The sequence below is a fragment of the Bos mutus genome, chromosome X (genome assembly GCF_027580195.1).
Source record: "Bos mutus isolate GX-2022 chromosome X, NWIPB_WYAK_1.1, whole genome shotgun sequence".
Classification (NCBI taxonomy): domain Eukaryota; kingdom Metazoa; phylum Chordata; class Mammalia; order Artiodactyla; family Bovidae; genus Bos; species Bos mutus.
This window is the reverse complement of record NC_091646.1, coordinates 6,640,849-6,668,171: the sequence shown is the minus strand read 5'-3', so window position 1 is coordinate 6,668,171 and position 27,323 is coordinate 6,640,849. Positions and strand designations below refer to the sequence as shown.

The 27,323-nt window shown below is 39.1% G+C and overlaps 1 protein-coding gene across 1 annotated transcript in view; it reads right to left on the bottom strand.

Annotated features, from left to right (window-relative positions):
* Window positions 1-4,635: 4,635 nt before the first annotated feature.
* The window catches only part of LOC102276527 (teneurin-1), a 413,260-nt gene continuing 390,572 nt past the window's right edge, over window positions 4,636-27,323 (bottom strand). Inside the window, exons 23-27 of the mRNA XM_070365791.1 lie at window positions 17,931-18,227; window positions 11,345-11,732; window positions 8,982-10,202; window positions 8,253-8,395; window positions 4,636-6,108 (exon numbers count right to left, since the gene is read on the bottom strand). Coding sequence (XP_070221892.1) covers window positions 5,350-6,108; window positions 8,253-8,395; window positions 8,982-10,202; window positions 11,345-11,732; window positions 17,931-18,227 — 2,808 coding nt within the window. The 3' untranslated portion in view covers window positions 4,636-5,349. The remainder of the gene's footprint in view (window positions 6,109-8,252; window positions 8,396-8,981; window positions 10,203-11,344; window positions 11,733-17,930; window positions 18,228-27,323) is intronic.

Genomic DNA, 27,323 nt, shown 5'->3' with positions numbered 1-27,323 from the left:
GTGGTGTAAATTCCAGGATTTCAAGCAAAGTGCAATAACAGCCTATTTGGATTGTATTATTATATTATATTATAATATAATATATTATATATAATATATATTATATTGTATTATTATATTATATTATATTATATATAATATATATTATATTACATTATTATAAAGATGAATTTTGGAAAATCTGTTGGCCAGCTTTCCCAGTGTCACTTGTAAATGTCTTTTTGTGAAAAGTAAGTGCCAAAGGGCCATTGTAACTGCCCAGGATTTTGGGCCTCAGAAGAGTTATTTTTTAGTCTCTCCTGATCACCTCCCCTGGCCCATCCAATTCTTTGCCAGTGCATTGGGTTGCCTTGCTCTCCTAGCTCCCTCCCACCCCTGTTTTTCAATCCTTAATTTTCTTTCTATTGCTGAGAAAGGTATCAACAGGAGGGAGAACCTTTATAAGTCCTAGCCTAGAGGCTTTTAAACTTGAAACAGCTACTCTTCTTTTTTTATTAAATGGTCATTGGTGTCAGTGATCCTATATGTATGAAAAATAAAAGTGAAAAGATGTCCTCTTACGATTAGTGCCTTTCTGATTTCTACATGTATATTTTCAAGATTATGCGGTTTTATTGCTCTATGTTAGGGAGCCACTTTTCAAATCTCAGGTGACCAGACTGACTTGAGAATGCAGTTTGGCGCATGAATAAAATGAGACACAGTGTTCATTTGTCATTTTATTTTTTAAAAATGAAATATTCAAAGTACTTTTTTGTTTCAAATATCAACACATAATGTTTAACTTTAAATATTTACAGCATGTTGTTGTGATGCTCTGTAGAAAAATGCATGCTTCTGACCTGAAAGCCAGAGCAAAATGCAAAAGACCATTTAACTGCAGCCAGAGAACATGAACCTGTACAGTATCCAGTCACTTTTCAGCACAGGAGTGAGAGCAGGAATACAAAACTGGAACCTATTGTTTCCTAGCAACATGGCTCAGGCCATTATAACACAATTTCCAGTATGATTAGAACCTCTAACTGTTGTTATATAGAAACTGAAAATCTTGGCATACACTGTAAACACCTTTACTTCTCATGAGAAAGTAAGCAGCTAAAAAGAATATTTTTCTGACGTAAAGGCTATACTTCTCTTTTTCACCTTCTCTCTTACTGATGCTTTTGCCAGAAGAATAGTAAAGATTTAGACATTGTCATGAATCATACAAGTAAAATATTTTTCAAGGACACAATCTGATATACTAACATTTATTTAAGAGGTTAAAGTCCACCACTAAATCTAAGGAAAGATTTTTTTAACTGCCAAACACATTTCCTTTGACAAATAATGTAAGATGACAACTGCCAAGACAAAATCCACAGCAAGTTTAACTCTAACTATTTTCAGTTACTGTTTAGGAAGTAATTTCTTCTTATACACAGTAGTATATTTGGTCCTTAATAGCTTTCACATGAAGGACACGCTGGAACAGTCACTATTTCATGGTTGAATTATTTTTTGTTGTTTGTTGTTTTCTGTTTTTTTTTTGTTTGTTTTGCTTTTTTTTTTTTTTTTTTTTTTTTGTTTTTTTTTTTTTTTTTTTGCAGAATAAAGAACCTTACAGAAGGCTGTGGAAGAGCAGTCTGAGATCTGAAGTACTACTCAGGTCAGCTATGTGTATGTGAGTTCCTCCAAGAACACAAGAATGTTGCATCTAATCTGTAGCCTTCAGTTTTTCTAGAAGCTGTAATACATTTCAGTCTCTCCAAAAGTTCCTTTCCACACTTGATTACTGTACTTTTGCTTCCATTACCACTGAACTCCATTACAATTGCCCTTACAGGAACATATCTTTATAAATGCAAAAACTGTCCTGACTCTCTTAGGTGATATTACAGTGGGGCCTGGTCTGGTTAAAAAAATTTGTTTCAAAAAAATGAAAGAGAAGAAAAAAGTAGTAGAAACAACATGATAGGATGCTTGAAACTGTGTCAATAGTAATAAAAAAAAACCTTATGAAAATCAGAATTTAGTTGTATACCTCTCTACGTAGCATGTGAATTCCAAATTATACATTGTTAAGTTTTCATATATTTGCTATGTTGTATATATTATGTTATATATATAGTCTATATATTATAGATCTTATAGATAAATTGACAGTAAAGGACACACTTATTTTATACATTATTTTGTTGGGTTAAAAATTAAACCCAATAAAGCCTATTTATATGGTGAGTGTTTTACTAAAAATTAGTATGAATTGGGCTTTATTTCCCTTTCCTTCAGGAGTCATGCTTCTAATCAGCAATGATTAGAATGACAACTAAAAATAAATATATTTAAATGGCTGTTCAACTATGAACTTTTCAGCTCTTTTGGATCTCTAGACTGTAGTGCAAGAGTCAAAACAAAACAAAACCAACAAGTAAAATGGGCCTAACTAGGAAAAAGAAACAATCACGGAGTATTCCCTGCCTCCAGCCCAGAAGAGTCTTCATAGGAGAGCCCAACTGCTGTGCTCTCACTCAAGCTGACTTGAATGCTGTGTGGCTGTGTAGTAGTGTCAGCTGCATGTCTTCTGGGTATGAGAAATTCATGTATTTCTCTTTAAAATGCTTTTACTTTCATCAGGAAATGCAAACGAATTGTTCTTTCTTTAAACTTCAGAACTACAAGTCAGTAAAGGCATTCTTTGTATTCAGATGAACAGGAAGTGATGTATTCAATATCTCCACGTTCTTATTAAGAAATGACAAATGTTTCTCTTAGATTTACTACTCATTAGTGTGCTAACCTTTTGGGTTTTTTCCTCTTACCTCCAAAAAACTTTGGAAGTGGTAAAGAGAACAGTAATGGTTCAAGGCAGTATTAGAACCACAGCTGTTAGTGATAAAAAGTGCATTTCCTGACTATAATACAAATATAACTTTAAGAAACCAAAGGCACAAACTAAATAAATATGTATTACAAACTAGAAATGCACAGTTCAAGGTAATTACTATTAAGTAAAAGCTTCAAATACTTGTTTCTAATGGATATTTAAAGCAGTTTGAAAATGATACATCATCAGTGAATTGCAAAAAAGTATAATTGCTTAAAATATAAGCAAAATAGACTCTAATATTGACATCTTGGATTAGTGATAAAATACATCATCACATTTATGAATGTACTCTGTATATACAGTTCATAAATCATTTTTCCATTGATTTAAAAGAACATCAGAGGTTCTAGGAACTTAAGGTCCATTTTTAGGCTGGTGTGGAGGTATTCAAATTTTCAACAAGTTTGTGAGTAATTTTAGAATCCTGTCCTGATAAATACTATACCATTAACACAGGCCTGATTCAGGGGAAAAAACTCCAATAGTATGGTTGTAGTCTGGATTAGTCATCTCTTGAGCTGGTGTCCTTCCAATTAAAAAGAGAGATGGGTTCATCATGAATTCTCTCTCTCACAATATGTGTGTAAGAATGTGGTAACCCCAACCTGAAGGTTTTGAAAATGAAATGTTTGGATACACCCTCCCCTGCTGTCTGTGGGTCCTTGCCTTTGTCTCACTCTACTTTGTGTAGTTAGGAGTCAGACTCTTTAAAAACCTTAATGTGAGCCTGGATTCTGACTTTGCATATTTCCCAAAAAGACAGTCATCACAAAGCAAGGCACTGACCCCACACTGCATTTAGGTAGTAGCTGGCAAGAGTCCAAACTGCGACATTCCATCACAAATTCTCCTTCAGACACAGCAAATGTCCAGACTCGGTGATGAAAAGTGCTGAAGCTGGCTCAGGGGATTTCTCCACAGGCCACATTGTGCTGTCCTGTATTTTCATTTGTGGTAACTCACAATTGCACAGCAGCTTACAAAATCTTTGTCACTGGGCACAAATCTCCCAGTTCACCAAGGGGCTTCTTGGATGACAGGATTCATACAGATTGAGAAATTGCAGCTGATATTAACACTAATCCTGATCTTTTTTTCTAAATTTTAAATGATCACAGAACAAAATAACCCTTCCTGGAAAATAGCTATTTTCCCAGGCAGGAGAGATGATTAAATAAATAATAAATGGGCAAAGACAGAGAACTAAAATAACTATCCATATAAATTATCTTAGTAAAAAATAGTCTGCCTCTCTATAATTAGTTGAAATGTGTTAGGTTGGAAAGGGCTCAATTACATTTCCTGACTACGGCTGGGAAATGTTCACTACAGAACTGTACATTTGAAAGATAAATCTAAGTGGGGTAAACAACATGGCAGCAACTTTCGTGATGTTTAGTTTGGTCTTCCCACTGGTACTTTCCTTTCACCTTAATATTATGTCTTTTTTTTTTTTTTTTTTTTTTAAGGTTTTGGCTCTTATGAATTTCTGCAGTAGTAGTGAGTGTAATGTATCGACATCACAGGCATGTATGTCTGTGAAAGCCTTTTTTTTTTTTGTATCAGAATCACACTTGGTAGTAAATTACCTTTCATGTGCACAAAACCATTGGATTAGTGTATAAATACTGAATCACGAATGTGAAACTATGACCAAAACACACCCTATATATAAATGAGAAATTCCTACTTGGGTTAATAAAAGCTATGTTTACATGACACCAATACAGCTGGACAACTGAGTACAAAATGTAGTCAAAACAGGTTGGGTGGGAGGAGAGTCATTGGCCAGCTGCCTTGGTATCATGTATACACAAGCAGATAGTGGCAATTGGGTTTGGTGACCACACCCACAGGGAAGTGTGGTAGACGGAACCCAGCCACCACACGCCAAAACACAGCACAACAACATGGCATTTATTTCAACAAGCAAGGAGGAATCATTAGGGAGGAAGGGTAAATGGGTCCTGATTCTAGGAGATGGTGGCCGAGGACATTTTACACTTCTTTTGAAGTTTCCTGTAACAGATCTGGAACACGTGAAAGAGCTGGTAGTCTTTCGAAACACACGGCTCAGATCCTATTGCACCACCTTTCAAATAGCCCGCAAGTTCTGCCAACAGCTGAGTATGTAACCTTGTGTCGCAACAGAGAACCTCGGGTTCTTGCTTTATATTTGAACATATGCATGGCTCAACAAATTGAAAGTGGTGCTTGCTGAAAACTTTTTTAGTTGTTTGATTTCTACTTGTGTTATTTTGAATACTGCCACACAAGAACTAAAAATCTGTCATTTCTTAAAGAGTTTAAACAAACAATATTAAAATACCATCTTCTGTCACATTGAAAGGCAGTTGGATATGTTTTTCCTCCATATTTACATATACAGAGTTCTGATCTAGAAAACCGATACAATAAACCATTGTATGTTTTAAAAACAGGCAGTCTTTGGTGACGCAAAGGCAGAGTTTTTTCTGTTACCTCCTGCCTATTTCGCTCTGTCTCATAAAGTGAATATTATTGGCACTGTCAGAAAGTTCTAAATACTGCTCGACAGACAAAACAAAATACCCATCATAACCTTGCACTCTCCCGGTACTCAGCAGCTGCTGTTTCTCCCCCTCTGTCCACGCCCGGATCCCCTCTTCCCCTTCTTGCAGCCTTCTTTGTTCCTTAGTCCAGGCCTGGGCCACAGCGCGCTGTCTGGCGATCTCCAACACGTGGTTCTTCTCCTCTTCGACAGTCGTCCCATACCGGATGTTGAAGCACAGAGCCCCATGCTGGAGCTGGATATCTGCAAACCGTCTAGTCCTCCCATTCAACACGGAAGTCATCTGGGACACGGTGACATTGACACCGTTCTCCAGAATGCGCCTCCCCCCAGTGTTACCAATGAGCACCAGGTCTTCCTCCAGAGACCCGAGCTTAATGAAGTAGTGTGTGTCCCTCCCCTCTATGGTAAAATGTAGGTTTTCCAGGTAATGAGCATTGTTGAGAATGGCAGCTAGCCGCCTGCTATCTTCATTGGCTACTCCTATAATATCGGCTGTTACGATGCCATCCTTGATGGCGAATTTTATACCTTTGCCGAAAACAGAAGGGACAGCGGCAAACCTTGGTTGCTTCCCTCCTTCAAGGCACCGTCCATCACCATATCGGGGAGTCATAGGAAGTTGGTCCAAGGAAATGAAATTCCTGAGCTGTTTCTGGAGCTCACATTGAATACCCAGGATGGTCTAGGAAAGAAGAAAGGCACTGAGCAAGTGTAGCAGAGGGTTAGACACTTGTCATATGCTTGATGATCGCAGAAAGCAAAGGTTTGCCAGGTTGCTTCCCCCTTTCCTTAATTTTCTGGTTTGTGATTTAAAAACAAGCCTAATTTGGAATCTCTTCACCGGCGTTTTGGAAAGGAAAAGACTAACAGGTGATTTGATTACCTGGCATATATTTCTTGATATCTTGGTGAGTTAAGGGTTAAGCATAAGCAAATATGTTCAAATTTGATACCATAGAATCCGAGACCTAGAAGGCACTTAAGTGGGTCTGTGTGTGTGCTGAGTCGTTTCAGTCATGTCTGACCCTTTGTGACCCTATGGACCATAGCCCGTAGCTCCTCTGTCCATGGGATTCTTTAGGCAAGAATACTGGAGTGGGTTGCCATGCCCTCCTCCAGGGTATCTTCCCAACCTAGGGATCAAACCCATGTCTCTTACATCTCCTGTATTGGCAGGTGGGTTCTTTATCACAAGTGCCACCTGGGAAGCTCCCCCCAAACAAAGACACTTTATTTTTTCCAATTCAACAGACACTAACTAGCTGTTTATTACTGGATGTAGAGTAATATATTAGCCACAGTGAGGTATAAGGCATCATTCTTACTTTCAAGTAGCTCATGATCTTATACATAACAAGAGCAAATCAGCCAGTTCATGGGTCTTTTTATGTGGATTAAAAAAAAACAAAACACTTTTGAGACTTTCCCGGTGGTCCAGTCCTTAAGAATACACCTGCCAATGCAGGGACACAGGTTTGATCCCTGGTCCCATGCGCCCTAGTGTCTGTGCTCCACAGCAAGAGAAGACACTACAATGAGAAGCCTGCGTAACTCAAATGAAGAGTAGCCTCTGCTTGCTGCAACTAGAGAAAGACTTTCAGCAGCAACAAAGACCCAGAGTGGCCAAAAATAAACATAAATACCTAAAAAACCTCTTTTTAAAAACTATGGCAGATTTCAAACATATTAAGAAATAAACAAGAGAATAATGAACCTCCAGGTATCCATTTAAAAGCATCAGAAATTTCCAAAATTTTGATGAACTTTTTGCAGGACTTTTAATTACAGCTTGGGGCTGGTGCACTGGGATGACCCAGAGGGATGGTATGGGGAGGGAGGTGGGAGGGGGGTTCAGGATGGGGAACATGTGTATACTCGTGGCGGATACATGTTGATGTATGGCAAAACCAATACACTATTGTAAAGTAAAAAAGAATAATAATAATAATAAAAAGCATTTTTACAAAAAGGGATAAGCCTCTAGTACCTACTTAGAATTGCCTTTCACTTACAATTTTTTAATACTTGAATTTCAAGCCCTCCCACCCAAATTTCAGTTTTATTTTGTTAAAGCCATATATGTGTGTGTGTGTGTGTGTGTATATATATCCATTTGCAGACACAGATATTCCTCTTTCTTTCATCTGAAAGAAAAAGTTCCTTCTTGCTTTCACTTTGTATCTCATCAAGTGATGGAATTTCCTGCTGAGCTTTGAATGTTTTGGTATTCCTATTTTTCCAGAAAGTTTCTAATATTTGTTATTTTGCTTCATTGCTCTTACATACTTTTTCTTTATCAGAATAATTTTTTTGACTGCACTGTGTGGCATGCGGATCCTAGTTTTCTGACCAGAAAATGAACCTGTGCCTCCTGAAATGCAAGCTCTGAGTCTTAACCACTGGATCACTAGGTAAGTCCCATTTATCAGAATAATTTGTTATTCCCATGCTTCTAATGCACTATGCTCTGATTTATTTTTCAGCTGGAGATCTGATGTTTTATGTCTCTCAGAGAATAATTTTCTCTCTATAGAATCCATAACTACCCATTTTAGAATCATGAAAGTTCAGTTCCACTTTCCTCTTGTCAGTCTACTGCAGCAGTCATCAAGTCATACGTTGGTCTTTTCTTTTCCCAAAGCTCCAATTCTCTGATCCTTTCCTCATGGAAGCTTTTATCCTACCTCCTCATTAATCATGGACATTTAAGTGGATAGTCAAGAAGACTCAAACAGAAGTAAGCACATATATGTTAATACTATTTCATGGTGTTGGATGCCCTTCTGTTTTTTTCAGCTAAATAGGGATGGTAAAACATTTACTAACCTTTCCAGGATCCCACTCTTGAGTTTTTGTCTGAAGCTGTAGAAGCTCATAAGTTAATTCCAAATTTTCTAATTCTGGTTTGGGAAATCCAGGTAGTACATTGTGTAACTGGAAACCAAATAGCTCCAACCAACTTCCAATATCTGTGAGACACAAAATTTAAAAGAAAAAAAAAAAAACATTTTAAAGCCCATACTTTACAACTTTTGTGGAAAGCTTGAAAGATGCCTTTCCTGCCTTTGATATGTTTAGCCAATGGTAAGTTAGGGATAAGCTCCCCTTTATATCACTCTAAAACATCTGATCCTTTCTCTGGGGAAACCTTTTGATTCATGGATAATCATAGAGATTGGCTCAGTTTACTGTGTGGAAATTCTTAGTGTGGTAGTGGTATTAAGGCCACACAGACTCTGGTATTAGATTTATCTGATGCAACACAATCCTGATTTTTCTTCTGTGAAATTATTTGTAGAAGCTTTTAAGAGTGAAAACTATGAACAGAGAGCTTAAAAGGAAAGAAGAAAATGTACTAGGATGCAAAAGTATCATGTTTTACTCCAACGTGTACAGTTCTGCTCACTCTAGAAGACTAAGGAAGAGATTGACTGCACAATAACTTGTGGGCTAGCTGGCAGGAAGAGGAAGCATCTTTACAAAGGCATTGAGATTATGTGATAAACACCATGGAGCGTTTTCTCTTTAGCATAAAGCATCACGCCATTTAAATACCTGTGGTATACTTGGCAACATCTTGAATTTTGCCAACAGGGTAGTTATTTTCAAAAGAGTAGAGGTTGAATGGTTTAGGAAGGAGGTTCAACTGTTTCCATATATGATGATTAGGCGTCGTCCATCGACCAGCGATAACATCATAATCCCTTTGCCCCAGGTGCACTAGTTTAGTAAGGAAATCATAGAGTCCTCCATGAAAACCAATGATGACCTGAAAGTCAGGATAAGTGTCATGGTAGATATCTCCATAAGGCGTGTACAGTATCTCTTTGATCACCTGACCCCGACTGCTGAACACGGCTAGTGGGGTGCCTGTATTATCACAGGCTACGTAATATTCTTCACCACTGCTTAGCTCCATGGCAATAAGGTGACCTTGGAGATCATAATACAGGGATGTAATCTCTGAGCTGGTGTGGTTGTACAAATGAGTAACTCTTATGGGGTTGGCAAGGTCTGCATAAAAGAACTGGAGGTGCTGTCCAGGGCTGGACTTACTGGCCACACGTCGCCCAAGCCCATCATAGTAATACTGCACAGTCCAACCAGAAGCCTTATTGTAGGCTTTCTGCAGCAGACCATTAGAATTATATTCAAATACGTCATTTCCCCTCTGTCTCAGAAAGCCATCTTCATCCATCTTGTACTGAATTTCTCCAAGTCTGGTGATGCGATCTCGGAGGTCATATCGGAGAGGAGTAAGACGAGCACTATTCCCATGGCTTAAGAGGTTGATGTTCCCATTCAGATCATAACTATAACGCCACTGGGTTTTATCGTTTACAGAGACAGTTTGAAGTTGCCCATCAGCATCATATTCATAGAAGTATCTTGTTATATTGGCATCTACTCCTACTCTGATATCACATATTACCATTCGGCCCATGTTATCATATTGAATAGTCATCCAGTAGGCAATTGCCTTTAGGATTTCATACTGGACTTCAATGACTTGTCCATTGGCGCTGAAGATCTTGGTGTGCTTCATCACGGTAGTAGTTATGACTTGATTTAAATCGTAATTAATTACACTGAACTTTCCAAACTGCTCTGTTCGACCAGAGACATCGACGTATCGGTACAGATCTATGGGCAAAGGGGTTTCATTGATCACAGCTTGCATGCTGGTGACACGGAAGTTGTTGTAGCTGTAGTCAAAGCGAGCATTTACAAGGCCTTCTTCACTGAATCTGAAAATCTGGCGCCCAATAAGAGGTCCTGAAGGGGTCAAAATAAAAATCATGAGAACAATGCAAGAGACTCAATATTGAACAATCAGAAAGTTCTAGTGTTCTTTTCTTTAGTAGTGATGTTTTTACATTCAAAATGAAATATTAGAGATTGATGTTTGATATCTAACGCCCAGACATCTCATCTCATAGATACATAATGTCATCACTGTGGTCACCAAATATGAAAAAAAATTAAAACACTGCATATTATAGTTATAGAATAAATTAATTATAGGAACTTCAGAAGTAATAACCCATTCTCAACTACCCAACCAGTAGTTGAAGTGATGAAACTGATATTATAAACATGCTCTCTTTTTATAATTACTGACAAAAATACTTTCAGTTCATTTAACACATGCTACAAGGTCAGAGGCAATGGCACCCCATTCCGGTACTCTTGCCTGGAAAATCCCATGGACAGAGGAGCATTGTAGGCTGCAGTCCATGGGGTCGCTAGGAGTCAGACACGACTGAGTGACTTCACTGTCACTTTTCACTTTCATTCATTGGAAAAGGAAATGGCAACCCATTCCAGTGTTCTTGTCTGGAGAATCCCAGGGACGGGGGAGCCTGGTGGGCTGCCGTCTATGGGGTCGCACAGAGTCGGACACGACTGAAGCGACTTAGCAACAACAAGGTCAGAAGGTCAGGTTTTGACCAAATCCAGTATTACAGTAACTGGATTTCGGTATTTTATAAACCCACAGGATGAAATATAATAAAAAATGGTGACTTTTGAAGACATGTTGCCATCAACTGAGGCTTATAGAAGTTACACAAGGCTTGAACTAGTTTCAGTGAGACTCATATCTTTGGGAATTTGAGTGAGACTTTGCATCTTTGGGACAATTTGGTGGTGACTAGGGAGGGGTACCCAGTTAGACTAGGTACTTAGAGTTCAACTTTCTTGAGGGCTGAGAGAAAGGGAAATGCACTGTATTTTTTAAGGAATTGGCTTTCACACCATCTATCACATATTTTTCATTTTCAATGGAAGATAATTTGATAACTCAAATTTGGTTGAATTGCGTGTCTGTAAGTTAATGCTTCTATTTCGGACTGTGGCCAGCAAAAACTTTCTAAGACCGATGTGCTTGTATACATCACCATCCTTTTACCACAAACCTGTTTGCCTGTATCTGATTGTGCAAATGAAGCCATCGTGCATCAGATGTATTGTCTTAATCACTCCAGAAGACTCTTCATATGTTAATGTGACCTGGGTGGTATCGTAGAGAATCTCGGACAGCCTTGCTTGTTTGGTGTACTTGTACAAAACTCTGCGCCCTGTCCCCAGATGCAGGGTTTGCAGTAGTCGGCCATCTCGACTGTAGTCTTGGATAAAAGAAGTGCTACTGTCTGGTGGGGTGTAGATGTTCCGGTAGTAGCCCACCGAAAGCATGGTTTGTAAGCTGTGGCGCACCATACTAGGCATGGTGACTGAGAGCAGACAATCCGATTGGTCGTACTCAAAGATATAACGCCGCTGGCTATGTAAGAGAAGCATCACAGACTGAAACGAGACAAAGGTACGACAGCATAATAGTACCACTAAAGTTGACGAGATTAAAGAAAATACCCATTCATCCTTTCAGTACAAAGTCATCGAGCACTTCCTGTGTGCCGGGCACTGTGGTGGACCCTAGTTATACAGTGGCAATAATGTGTCTGTCCTCATGGAATTTACAGATTACTGGAGGAGAAAGACAAATAACCAAACAACTACAATATAGTGTGAAATGTGTTATGACAGAGGAAATTCCAGGGTGCTTATGGGAGGTGGAGGAAGAGCAGCAACCGAGACTTAAGAGGTCAAGAAAGGCGTCCTGGAGACCGTGACATTTACAGTTGAGACCTAAAGGGTGACTAGGCGTGGCCAGATGAAGGCAGGGAGGTGGGTGGGCTGGATGGGGAGAGTACTCCTGACACAGAGCAGAACATTGTGAGTGGCTAGATAAGAAAGAGAACATGGTTTTTTCAAAGAACATGGGGCATTTGGCGTGGCCAGAGCATGGGTATGTTGGAAGGGATGGGTAAATGGCAAGTGATGAAGCCAGTCAGGTAGGCTGGGTTTAGATCACACTTTCTAAGCCGTGCTAAGGAGTTTGGACTTTTACCTGTTGACAACAAGGGAACCACTGAAAGCAGATGGAAGGAGAGGACACTTGTGCCACTGGAAAAAACAATCCAGTTGGTATTTCAGAAAGGTTACTATTGCTTCAATGTGGAGATGAATTGGAGGGAGGGACACAGAGGGCAGGGCATGCCATATATTAAGTATTAGTCACCAAAAATTACTAATTGAGTTCATATAGCAGATGTCTTTCTGAAAAGTAGTATATAAAATATTATCATTACAGTGATCCCCCCTTATCAGCAGTTTTGCTTTCTGAGTCACCCACAGTCAACTGCTGTCTGAAAATATTCAATGGAAAATTCCAGAAATAAACAGTTCCTAAGCTTTCCAATGCATGCTGTTCTGAGTAGTATGATGAAATCTCATGCTGTCCTTCCCAGGACGTGAATCATCTCTTTGTTCAGTGCATCCATGCTATATATGCTACCCGCCCGATAGTACAGGAAATAACATAGTATATATAGGCTTCTCTACTATTCCCACTTTCAGGCGTCCATGGAGGGGTCTTGGAGTGTATCCCCTGTGGGCGAGGAGGGACTACTGCACAGCTTTACAATTCATGTTTTAAATGATATGAAGGAAACATGCCATTAAAAGTGGAGAATTCTCTGGTTATGCAAGCCCTCCCACCCCAACTGATCTGTATTTCAGAAAGTTATTTGTTGAGGTATAATGCCATGCATGTAACAGGTGTTTCATTGATATTGGTTTATCTTATTCTAATTTTAAATATAGTCATAAAAGGAACACTGAAGGAGAACTCAAACTCTATTTTTAATTGAAAAGCATTTAAATCTCATCTTTTAATAAAAATTGCTCACCCCTGGAAATTCTGATGTATCTCCCCAAGGGAGATTTTACCCTTACTTTCTAGAGAATTGGCTTATCAAGCAAAAAGATTTAGTTGAGCTTTATTTTCTGAAGTTTCTGTTATGAAAACAATAGGTACCATTTCATCTTTTAAATATAAACTACATAAATATTAATGAATTACAGAAGCATATATAATGTACATTTAAATCTTCTAAATATGAAATTATATTCTAATATTGAACATGCTTCTTGAAACTGCATGTCCTCCCTGCTCTTCTGAGAATTGATTTCAAATCACATGTCAATACCATGAAGTCAAAGTCAGCACTTATTTGCTCATTGGCTTATCCTTTCTCGCTTTTCCACCAGGTACTCTGCCTGGGGATACAGAGCCGTGTGTGGAAACCCTGTCACCTCATAACCTGTGGATACTCTGCAACTCCAGAAACCCTGCTGAACAGAAGGTGGGAGACGTGGAAGTCCTGCCTGGGCACGAGGACACAAAGGGACCACCCTTGACCAAGGCAGAACTCAACAGAACCTAAGGTGAGACTGGTAGGCAATGCCTCTTTGCTGAAAGCCAGATTTCTCAGCTCCTTTCCACTCTCGTCTGTCAACTTGCCATGAACAAATGACATCTGTCACCTGCGAGGCGGGCCAGGGACAGTCACCATATGGTTCGCACACATTATCCAGTACCAGCCTGCCTTTTCCAGTTGCTGCACCAGCCTTGCCAAACATTTATAGCACATCACCACTGCATTCTCTCCCTGCTCTCATCTTCCGTGCTGTAGTAAACCACAGCCTGACCCTGTTCCTAGGTGGTGCTGATGCTGTGCTGCCCAAGAATGTGGATGATGTGATTAGAAATCTTGTGAATGTAACTGTTGTGTGGCCAGAATAGCATTTAGCTCTCACTTGGCTACTTTGTCACTTTGGGTGGGCATTGTTATCAGTTTGTTCAAAAAAATATACTTATAAGTCCATCCAATGCCCCCAGCGCTGCTATAGAATAAAAGGTCATTTCTTATTAGTCCAAACACTAGAATTTTATATTTAGTATTTTCCAAAAAGTTGATTGTGAGAACTGAAATGATTGTGAGATCATTGTAAAGAAGAAAACTAAAACCATGGCTGCATATTCATTTGAACAGGAGTAGAAATGAGAGATGGGTTTCCCAGGTAGCTCAAACAGTAAAGAATCTGCCTGCAATATGGGAGGCTGGGGTTTGATTCCCTGGATCAGGAAGATCCCCTGGAGAAGGCCATGGCAACCCACTCCAGTATTCTTGCCTGGAGAATTCCATAGACAGAGGAGCTTGGCGGGCTACAGTCCATGGGGTCGCAAAGAGTCGGACACGACTGAGTGACTAACACTTTCAGAAATGAGAGACGGCAGAAATTTGAAAAAGTAAGGCATCTGAATGACCACCAGATGGCAGTGTGGGGCCACCTGGAAGCGCAAGCCAAAGGCTGCATTCTCTCCCTCTAGGCAGCCTTTGAAAACTTCAGCCCCAAAGAGGCAATTTTGTGTAAATGTATCAGACTTAAGCATCTTATTAAATGATTATAAAATATATTTAAATGCATTTAAAATGAAGTTCTTAAGAATGTTTTTAGGAAATGGAAAGATTTACATTTCCTGTAATACAAAATTTTAGCCCCACAAGTCTTCAAAATATAATTAACTCAGGGAAGGCTCATGAATCAAGACAGACAATTAATGACCACATAGAGAAAATTTAAGAAACAATAATTGATTTTTTTTATTAGAGAAGAGATCATTTAAGCAACCACAGCTATTACCCAAATAATTATTTTTCTCCTAATGGCTACAAACCATTGTGCATGAAAATGATACCCATAATTTTTACTTACTCTAGAGGAAGTCAAATAATTTTTACAAAATTTCTGCACACTGAGGTAAAATATTTGCTGTTTGCTTTTTTCAATATATCATGGTATAGGGATGCCAAGCAAATGTATAAAGGTACAAAGAGAAGTATTTTGAGGCATAAAAAGAGATTTATATTTTTAAAGTTGGAGAACTGTTACTTCAAAATATAGTTCTGGAGCCAGCCTCTTAGTCTTGCTCTGCCCCAGACATAGTGAAAGAATGTTCTAGCAAAGGCCACGATAAAGAGAGGACTAGAAAAGAGCACAGGAGGCACAGAACTTCATCACCTCCCTGGAAGAGTACATGTAAATTGGATTTTGGTAAATTGAATATTCTTTCCTTTTTCTTTCTAGAATCACAATTTCAAAGATACTTTAATTTCCTTCCATCCTTCTGTTCTTTCCTGTTTTAATTCACCTTCAGGTAGCAGTAGGTGCTAGCACTAAGTTTTCCAACTTAATACATACTAGAATAAATATCAGAATGCATAATTTAAATGGAAAGAAACTTTTATTGAATGACTAGATATGCCAGGTGCTTTATATTAAGTTATTTCATTTAATTGCTGCTTCTATTCAGTGAATTAATTATTATCACTGGTAATAATGTTAATAAAATCAATCTCGTGATAAATGATTTTTGGAAAGTAAAGAACCATTCCATAATTATGGGTTTTGTAGGCTCTGAGTTTTGCATAATAGCATTGCTTAAGTCAGGGGCTACCTGGTAATTAGAGAACAAATTAAATGTAAGATTCAGAAAGGGAGAAAAGTCAGCTGAAAGGCACAAGTGATTTGGCTCGTCTCACTGGTCAATAAATGAGTTTTGGGGAGTTGCTGGGGCTTTTATCCATACATTACTCTGTGTCAATAAGGTCTTATTTCTGTCCACTGCAGACACTGACAGTCTCAGGGAGTTTCTTTGTTTTGTTTTTAAAGAATTATTGCCAAGTAAGTTTCTACAGCCAAAAGAATTTATGTGAAAAAGAAGAATTCATGTGAAATTTGCTTCACATGATTCTTTGCTGAAATAACTGTGATGAAGTAATCAGTTAATTTAGAAAAGGGAAACAATAAAATTCTTCATTAATGTCAGAGAAGAGGCTAAATAACTGAAGTTTAAGTTTCAACAAGCTTTTCTGTCACTGTATAGACAGTTTAAAGGGAAAGATTTATGAGACCTAGAAGCAATTGTCTATAGGCAGTTAGCTCAGCAGCCAGACTGTGGCGCTAATGAGGTTAAGGCTCTGAGTTCAAACCTATAAATATTCCTGTGGGATCTTAGTTCCCCAACCAGGGATTGAACCTGGGTCCTTGGCAGTGAAAGCGTGGCATCCTAACCACTGGACTGTGAGGGAAGTCCCTCAAAGCTGTACATACTCCTAAGGCATGTCAGCTCCTTCACGAGTCACATGTAGACCTGTGGGAGGATCAGAGCAAACAAATCCTCATTCTTGAAAAAACTAATCAGCCTATATTCTGCTAGTGATCAGTGGCACCTTTTTCTCTTTTTTTCATATAAGGTCATCTTACATGCCTTGCCTCTGTGAACATACAACAAATATTTGGATTCAGTTAATTTTGTAATAAGTTTAGCACTTTGTGGACATTAATCGTATGATTTTGCTAATCATTCTTGTTAACCAAAATTCAAAAGAGAAAACACCCACTCTATAAGATTCAGATGTTCCCAGTGTAGAGTGCGGATTAGAGATTTCATTGATTTCTTCAGCAGAAAAGGACAGAGGGTACAGACAGCAAAGGACTCAGTCCTTTACCCTGGCTCCCAAGTGGAGTTCTGCTTTATCTCCTAGACATTTCTAATTTGGCAAATTTCCCAGTGACTGACTCTGGGAAATAGTACAATGGCTTTATAATAACATACAACCCCTGGCACACTTTAAAAAAAGCTTTCAGGGGTATATCAAAAGGCCTAGCATTATTTGGTGCAAATAGTGAAATTTCACCATGTGAGTTATGAGCACCCATGACTTTTCTAAGAACTTCTAGGGGTTAATCCATACTGACTCCCCTTGAAACCTCAGGGGAAAAAGTTTTTCAGTTTTCCCAGAAATTAATTCAGGACTAATGAACTGAGTTGAAAGGATAGATTTAGGGGAAAAGAGACAGCATCTTAGGATGTCAGAAATTGAGATGGCAGACAGAGATCAATTTCTCTTATTGTCTTCTGCTACTGGTCTGGCTAGAAACCATTTTGCTGTGTGAGGCTGATGTTTGACAAATGGATCCAGGGGGTGGATTAAAATCCTTGCCCATTCCCAGCAGACAGAGACCAGGAGCTCCCATTACAGATGCTACTGGAGACTCATTGTGTACAAAGGAGTACTAACACCAAGGGAGCCCCACTGCTACTATTTCCTCAGAACCATTCCTTGGGAAAATATGTCCTCCAATGTATACCACTAAACCGTCACTGACTATCCTAACAAAATTAGAATTCCATATCCTCTGTGCAAGAGCCTCTTTTCCAGAGCTGAGATACATTAACATGCAATTTTATAATTTTCTACCTATTTTACTTCAGTGTGAGCTTTCATAGTAATAAAGATACATCTTCAGGAGCATGAACAAATATGCTCAAATGAGGAGAAAGCTAAGCCATTATCCTGACTTCAGTTTGAAAGAGTACCTGGCAGAGAGTGGGGCTAGGGAAAGTTTTCAGCTGAAAAACAGCTTATCCTTGTAGGTATAATTTGTGGTGGTTGTTGTTGCTACTTTTATGGAACAGGACAGCCAGAATACAGACTTCACTCCCACAGGTCCTCAGCAAGGCAGGTAATCAGTGCTGCTTTCAATGTTCTCATTCAGAAACTCAGAACTAGTTTATTTTCCCTACACACTTACCTTTTCTAAGTAGGTATAGCTCCAAATTTTCCCATCAGCCCAAGTTCTTGAAATTATTTTTCCACTCTGGTCATATTCCATTTTTTCATTCCATGTCCCTCTTTGAATAAATGTCACCAATCCCGAAGGTGAATATGTGATGTTCACTTCATTATATCTGCTTACAGGAGACCACAGAACAGGTCGTCCAGTCTGGTCATAAAGAATTCGAAGGGTGAATTTCCGATGGTCATCATAGATCTTGCCTGTGCGAGTCATATGATCAAAATCGATGGACAGCAGGTTTCTGTTATGGGCCTACAAAAAAGAGATAGGAAGTACATTTGAAGCACTGCCTTAGTTCCCCTCATCAAGGGCATTCACAATCCCAAAGCTTTTTCTGTTTCTCCAGCAATGGGGTCTCTCTTGCCTTTGAATCTGCATGGCTTCTCCTTGGATGACAACCTGTCTTTATTCTCCCAGGAGACTTTACAACCTTGGAAGGCCGGGGCCATGTCTTAACTACTGGGATGTGCCAGATTCTCAGCATATGGTTGTTGACTGTTTTTTTCCAACTCAAGTCTCAACTGTGCTGATCCAGTTTTCAGTGATTATGTAATCTTACTTTATGTAAGTCAGACGCCTACAGAGGAATGGGGCTTCCTCCCCTGCTTTTAACAATGAAGTGGCTAGAACATAGAATGGTCAATTATTTACATAATTAGCAAGCAGGAAAAAGGAATATAGAGAGCCCCCTCTAATTTATACAGAGATTCCCTTCTCTGGCTTCCTCGTTCCTCTGGGCATGGAGTTTTATTGTAATACTTTGCATCTATCACAGGGGAACACAGAGCAACTCAGACTGTCTCCTAGACATGAAAGCCCACTCAGCAGTGTCTGCCTGGAGGCCAGCAGGTAACTGTGGGAGGTATTGGTAGGTCCCCCAGTACTTGCAAGGGGGGCACCATTCAATGAGGTTGTGCAGCTTTAAGTCGTTGCCTCCTCCATTGGCCTAAAATAATCTTTATGCCAAAGAGGAATATTTTGGGGTGGCAAATTCATCTCCCCTACAAATAAACACGGAGAAACTTTGAGAAATGTAAACAACAGTGACCCGGGAGTCAGGAGACTGAAGTAGCTGCTTGTCTGTGCTAATTTTTTCTACTTGGGCCTTATTTTTCATCTACAGTCATTTTTTCTACTTGGGCCTTAGTTTTCATCTGTGAAACGGGAGTAATGTTTAACACTCAACATCACACACCTGTGCTAAGAATTAAATGAGATTACATATACAGGTACCTGGTGATGTATAAAAACAATATTAGTAATTGTTATTTTTATTACTTTTAAAAATATTTATTTATTTTCTGCCATACCACAGGGCATGTGGGATCTTAGTTCCTCAACCAGAGATCAAACGTGTACCCCCTGCAGTGGAAGCGCGAAGTCTTAACTTTCCTAACCACCAGGGAGGTCTCAGTAATTGTTATTTTTAGATATGATTACTCTTCTCATCTCAGTTAGGCTTCTAAATGGGCCCATGTGTCAGATTCCAAAGTGACTGTAGGAACTGTCAACATGATCCAGGACAGAGTGTTAAATATCTGGTTAATGAGGTAGGGGAAAAAATTCAACATTAGGGTTTGACTACATTAATCATACTCATACTAAACCAATTCACTAGCTATTCAACTAAACTTTATGATAATTCATTTAAAATTTTTGTGGTCAAGGATTCCTTTAATTATCTGAAAGCTATACACTGTTTCCCAGAAAAATGCATATAAACACATCAATGAACATTTTAAACAAAATCTCAAGTGGGCTCTGAAATCATGAAACTTTTAGGGGTCTTGAGTCCAATTTCAAAAACCTCAGAAAGAGGTTTTAAAAAATGTTAATTTTTTTTGCTGTTTAAAAAACTGAGATAAAACTGACATAAAACATTATATTAGTTTTAGGTGTATGGTATGATTCAGTATTGGTATATATTTCAAAATAATCACCACGATAAATCTAGTTGACATCCATCACCACATGTAGTTACAATTTTTTTTCCAGAGATGAGGACTTTTAAGATCTATTCTCTTAGCAACTGTCAAGTATACAATACAGTATTATTCACTATAGTCACCATGCTGTACATTACATGCTCATATCTTTTAACTGAAACTTTGTACCTTTTGACCTCCTCCACCCATTTCACCCACCCTTCACTCCCTGCCTCTGGCCACCACCAATCTGTTCTCTCTCTGTATCTATTAGCTCTTTTTTTTTGCAGGGGGTGGGATTCAACATCTAAATGAGATGCAGAATTTTTATCTTAGTGGCCTGGATGAGTGCAAAGCCAACATTCTCATTTCAGACTCTGGTCTTCCTTTGCTCCTTTTATGCACTTTGCTCTTTAAAATAACCTCTTTAAGTACCTCCCTCCAATTATAAAAGTGATATTTTTCCATTGCAGAAAAACTGGAAAGTATAGAAATATACAAAGAAAGTAATTATCTGTAATCCTATCCTCCAGCATGAATCACTGCTAATCACTGCTAATCATTTCCAGCATTTCATACCCACTTTTTAAAAATATAATCTTACACTTAAAGAATACAACAAGAATTGTTTCATATCCTACTGTTCAGCTTATGTTTTATCTCCATCATTCCTCATGTTATTAGATCTTCTGAATATGTGGATTTTAATGGTTATATCAACATGATAAACATTTATCTATCCTTTCTCCTATTGTTGGAAATTAGTTTTTGTTGTCCATTTTTCTTTCAATGTTCATGATTTGTTGAGAAGTTTTGTAAGTAATTATTTCCTTAATACAAACCCTATAAGGGAAATTACTGGGTCAAATGATAACATATTAAAGACTCCTGCTGCAACTTGAGATATTACTTTACAGTGCACAAAGGTTTACAAATGTATGCTCTTATTAACTAGCAGTGGAGGAGTTCCTGTCTGCATTGTAACCAGCACTGAGGATTATCATTGTTAGTAAGCTTTTCCCAATATGAGAGTGGAGAAAACGGTATGTTATTGTGGTTTAAATTTGCATGTATTTAATTACCAATGAGATTGAACCGTTTTAAATGGCTATTGGCCACACCTATGTCTTCTATGAATTGTCTGCTATTTTCAACGTTTTTGGTTTCAGTTTCTTTATCAGCCAGCTAGGGCTAATGATATTTGCCCTTAGTTTTGAGCTGCAGAAAAAAAAAAAAAAAAGGACAGCAAGTGTTCCATGCTATGAATTCCAGAAGACTAGTGATTAGATAGTCCAATTATTTGGGAGGAAGTCTTGCTAGCTGCAGTGGTAGGTTTCATTCATGGAATAGAGCCACAGATCGGGAAGCGTGACTCTAACCACCTGTAGCCTATGTGTGCAGTGTTGTAGCATAAATACAAACTAACCTGCTGTTATAACCTAAAAGGTGATAGAGAAGCACATATTTCCTGTCTTTTGATACACAGGGCTTGGAAACCTACACAAAACCAGGTGTTCTTTCTTCAACTACCTTTCCTGTGGTTTTATAGCCACATATCTCTAACTGTAACACTGTTCATTTACAATAGCTGTAAAATATCCATGTACTCCCAGAGACAGTTGTAACTGTTACAATTTATGTTATAATGGTAGTTAAAGAGCCAAAGTATCAAGTGATTTTCAGTTCAACTAAATTTGTGGTTTTATTTGTCTGATAGATTAAGTTTACTACTCAAGAACACATTTCTTAATAAAATCATTACAGCGACACAAGCAAGGGACCACTGTTGAAAATCCACTACAAAGCGAGCAGAGGAAAAGTCTGCTTAATGTTCCTTCTCTGCCTGTCAAGACTTATGCTACCATGCTTCTCCGTTTTTGGATAATGCACTCTGATATTCAGATGTTGCTGAAACACTAGTTTCAAAGTCAGGTTTGGAAGGTAATGTGAAATTTGGCTCAGAGCTGCAAGGGGATGAAAGAATTGAAGATACCACAGCCCTCCATCTGGCGAGTCTCCTGTGGAACTTGTGAGAAGACTGTGGGAAAGAATGGTTTTCTTAGGTAAGCTCCTTGACCTTCCTTCTTGACTGCCTATGTGACTCCAGCCTGTATGGCAGGAAGCAGAACTAGGCTGACCGCCTCTGACTGCTGGGATCATGAGCGAGGTTGGAAAAGCAACGTGTTCATACAAGCTATTGTTTGCCTGAAAGACAGTAATAGCCCTTGACCCAAGTGTGGGCCATCAATCCTTATTTCAGCTCTTCCCCCAAACAATCTATAGCAATCCCTGACCTGGAAAAGAGAGGGGCAAAGCAAAGGTTGACGTTTGAGAATAGCCCCAAGTTAAAAAGGGTCCCTTTGGACAAGCTGCACATTGAACGAGAGATCTGAGTTTGGCAACTGATGAGCTGTCCACTGGGGTAAGGAAGCTGGACGTGGTAAAATTTTTCATAAGAAAGGATGTATTTGTGCTTTAATTTATTCTTTGGTTTTCCTTAGGCTTTTTTTCAGCTTTGCTGAAGACAAGTAAGGAGAAAGGCTTGCTTTTTGTTCACACTTGGACCAGAGAGGAAAGAGGAAAGAGTATGCCCTGGGGAGCCATGGGTTGTGTTGCCAGCAGGAATCAACGTACCTGCAAAGCATGGGCACAGGCCAAAGATCCAAAGAAAGGTGTCCTCTGCCTCCCCCCAGAGCCTTTCCTTGCTCTTTCTGAGGAGTTTGTGTTTTAATTGCTTAAGAGACAGTCCTTTCAACTCCCTTCAATTTGAAACTCATTCAATTAGTAGCCTAAAGATTATATTAGGTTGATCTATAAGACAACTGCTGGTGTTTGAGTGTTTTTTGGTCTACGAAAAGGGCAGCTTGCTATGGTTTAACCCAACACACACACACACCAACAGGAAAGTATTTAATCAAGAGCAAATTAACTTAGTGTAAAACTGTGCAAGTTAAATGGTATGGCAGAAATCAGGTGAGAGGAATGAATAAGGTTTTGAAGAAGAACTGGTATGCTCATTCGCACATACACACACAGTGCTAAACTCTAAGCTACAATCAGAGCAGCTGATTTTCTTTCGCAAGAAAGGAGGAGAAGGCTGAATTTTCAAGAATGCTATCTAGCATTTCAACTCACAATGCAACTGAGGTACCTGTTAGATTTTTGCTGAAGAAGTTTGAAGGTGAATAAGTCAGATGGGCCAAATATTCACTCTGTGGTTTGGAAGACATACTGCATTTAAGTTTCATGAAGCTGTGAGAATGGATGCAGGAGTCAGAGCTGCTTTTAAATTGGGACATGCTCCTTTATTCTCGCTGGTTTAAAGGTAGTTAGTACTTGATTTTTAGATATTGATCAATACAATTCTAAAGACTTTATTTTTGACTGATATTGCTATGCTGACAATCAAAACCCACTTAGGCTTACTTTTATTTCAGAGTGGCCTACAAAGGAACAGGGCATGTAGGCAGCATTAACATCAGCCTCCATTACTCCACTGGGAACTTTTTTAACCTGTAGTTTGCTTTTTTCCTCCCAAGACACACTCTTTACCTGGGCAGCCAACAGAATCTTAGTGCCAGAAGAAATCTTACAACATGGGCTATTGAGCTGGACTGCCTAGGTTCAAATCCTGTGTCACCCTTTACTAGCTGTGTGACCTCTATGTGCCTCAGTTTCTTTATCTGTAAAGTGAGAATGCTAATAAGAGGACATGTCTGATAAGATGTTGTGAATAGTAAATAAGTTACTATATGGCAATATACATATAAGATTTCAATGAATGTTAGCTGTTATAATTATGCTTAGTGGTAGCTGTTATAATTATGCTTAGTGGTAACAATACTACTAATAATAGAGATTGTATAGACCATATCCCTCATTTTATAGATGGGAAAAGTGGTGCAAAATTATGGGCATACCGGTTCTTCTTTAAAACCTTATTCATTCCTCTCACCTGATTTCTGCCATACCATTTAACCTGGACACTTTTTGCACTAAATTAATTTGCTCTTGTGGAAATACTTTCCTGTTGGTGAATTCATCTGGGTGACCATACAATCGGCATTTAAAAATTTTAATATCAATTAACTAATACTTATATACAAATGAAATAGTGTGTGAAATAAGACTTTCTGCCTAGTTATCTTAGCAGAGTCGTCCCAGGATTAACAAACATAGTTGTTTCTATGATTTGAAGGCCCCAAGGATCCCCCTGACCCTGAAAACCAACACTGCTCAGTAGCCTTGATGCCTGAAATCTCCAGGTGACTCCTTATGGGTAAATACACTGTTACCTGGGATGGAGAACCACAGATATATTTTAAAAACAGACAAATCTATCTGTAAGCAGGCTTCTTACCTAAATTTTCACAAAATGAATCCCTCCAGCAAACCTGGAGAGAAGGAAGTCAAAACAGCATGAAGCAAACATGTTTTCTGAGAAAGGAGGGAGATGCTAGAGGGAACGCGCCTCCCACATTCCCCATCATTTGTCAGCCTGGGACCTTGTGTTTCACCAGGCTTGTTCTGCCTTTCAGAGCTCAGCTCACGTAGGACTAGTCACATGTTGCATTTTAAAACCACTCTACCCTGTTCTTAGTTATCTTTGAATGGAGAGAAAAACAATCAATTGTGAGGGTTTTTAGACGAGTCTTCACTTCATTTTGCTTGTAAACACATAATCATCTTACCTGATTTGATGACTTCAGTGTGAAGTGCTAAGCTTCTTGGATTTTTTTTTTTTCTTTTTAATAAAGGACGCTGCAGTTTTGGAGCTTTGCTGTCACCTCACATCTCAGTCTGAGAAATCTTATGAAGAGCTTGAGGCTCAATGCTGGGATAAGTCTCATCTAAACAGCATTACGATTCATGGACACAGCAAGGTGCGATCTGGATGTATTTTCTAAACCAGTTTGCTTTCGGTGAATGTCGAATTTCTTGATGGGCCAGGGAAAGGTATTTATGGGGACAGATGAATGCAGCAGATGAGGATATACATAGACTGGAGGGGAAAGTACATTGCAAGGAAGATGATTCAAACACAACTCAGGTTCGGTGTGTGTGTCGGGGGGAGGAAATGGATTTTTTAAATAGGTGAAATTTTAGGATGTTAATGTGATTTATTTCACTTAATGGAGCTGGTGCCAAAGCAGGTTCTCATGTTCCCCAGCAGTTTGTTTCCTCACCTTGAAGAGGACCCTGAGTGTGTGTGTGAAAAAAAAAAGTCACCAATCACTGGAGAAAAGTGACTCTTTTTGCTTTATCTTCAAGGGAAGTCTATCATTTTCCAATTTTTTTCCTTTCCACTAGAAGGTCTGGGCTGGATCCACACTGGCCTTTGGGGAACATATTCATTCTATTAAATTGGCTATGCCTAATCTGGGGAAACTGAGGCAGTGATATAAGCAAGAGTGCCTAAGGATGGAGAGAGTAGATAAGGACTGTCGAGTTAAACAGCCTCCTTCCTCTCGCCTCCTTCACACTTTTCCTGCCCACCCACACTTGCCAGTACATTAGAGTCGATTATTTGTCTCTTTTTGTCAGCATTGAAATGAGGAGTCAGGCCCTGCCAAGATGGGCTCCACTGAGTGGGGCAATGATTTATAGATTAATTATTTTAAGGAACAAGGAAGTACAACATGATGGAGTGGAAAGAGTACTGCACTAGGCGAAGACTTGCATTTTAGTGCTGGCTCTGATCCATAATAGCTGTTTGACTTTGGGCAAATCACCTAACCTCTCTAGGCCTTAGTCTCCTTATCTGTAAATTGGGAATAGCCAATCATTAATGGTTGTGGTGATCAAACAAAACTCTGACTATGAAAACATTTTGTTAATTGTAGGAAATGGCAACACACTCCAGTACTCTTGCCTGGAAAATCCTGTGGGCTACAATCCATGGGGTCGAAAAGAGTCGGACACGACTGAGCGACTTTACTTCACTTTAAACATATGTAAAGGATCATTATTGGTGTTAGAATTTTCTAGGGACGTGTACAGTAATACCACCTAGCCAGTCTCCAGTCCCAGAACGTCAGGAAGAACCCCTGAAGTCACAGATGAGAGGGCCCTGAATTTGCTGCCGTTATAAGCCATTCTACAAATCTGCTCAACTCTACCACCAGATGGGAAACTGGTCAATTATAAATAGTATTAACTACATAACACTTCAGAAATGGCAAGGATCTAACAGAAGCAGAAGAGATTAGGAAGAGGTGGCAATAATACACAAAAGAACTTACAAAAAAGGTCTTAATGACCCAGATAACCACGATGGTATGATCATTCACCTAGAGCCAGACATCCTAGAGTGCAAAGTCAAGTGGGCCTTAGGAAGCGTTACTATAAACAAAGCTAGTGGAGGTGGTGGAATTCAAGCTGAGCTATTTAAAATCTTAAAAGATGGTGTGGTTAAAGTACTGCACTCAACATGCCAGCAAATTTGGAAAACTCAGCAGTAGCCACAGGACTGGAAAAGGTCAGATTTCATTCCAATCCCAAAGAAGGGCAATGCCAAAGAATGCTCAAACTACCGCACAATTGCACTCATCTCACATGTTAGCAGGGCTTCCCAGGTGGGGCTAGTGGTAATGCCAATGCAGGAGATGTAAGGGATGCGTGTTTGACCCCTGGGTTGGGAAGGTCCCCTGGAGGAGGGCATGGTAACCCACTCCAGTTTTCTTGCCTGGAGAATCCAATGGACAGAATAGCTTGGTGGGCTACAGTCCATAAGGTTGCAAAGAGTCAGACATGACTGAAACGACTTGGCATGCACACACACACATGCCAGCAAGGTAATGCTAAAAATCCTTCAAGGCAGGCTTCAATAGCACTGAACTTCCAGATGTACCTGGAACTGCCAGATGTACAAGCTGGGTTTAGAAAAGGCAGAGGAGCCAGAGATCAAATTGCCAACATTCACTGGATCATAGAGAAAGCAAGGGAATTCCAGAAAAGCATCTACTTCTGCTCCATTGACTATGAGAAAGCCTTTGACTGTGTGGATTACAACACTGTGGAAAACTCTTAAAGAGATGGGAGTATCAGACCACCTTACCTGTCTACTGAGAAACCTGTATATGATCAAGGAACAACAGTTAGAACTGGACATGGAACAGCAGACTGGTTCAAAATTGGGAAAGGCTGTATATAGTCGCCCTGTTTACTTAACTTACATGTAGAGTACATAATATGAAATGTTAGATGAATCACAAGCTGAAATCAAGACTTCCAGGAGAAATATCAACAAGCTCAGATATGTAGATGATACCACAATAATGGCAGAAAGCAAAGAGGAATTAAAAAGCCTCTTGATGAGGATGAAAGAGGAGAGTGAAAAAGCCAGCTTAAAACTCATTATGGCAAAACCAATACAATATTGTAAAGTTAAAAAATAAAATAAAATAAACTAAAAAATAAATGC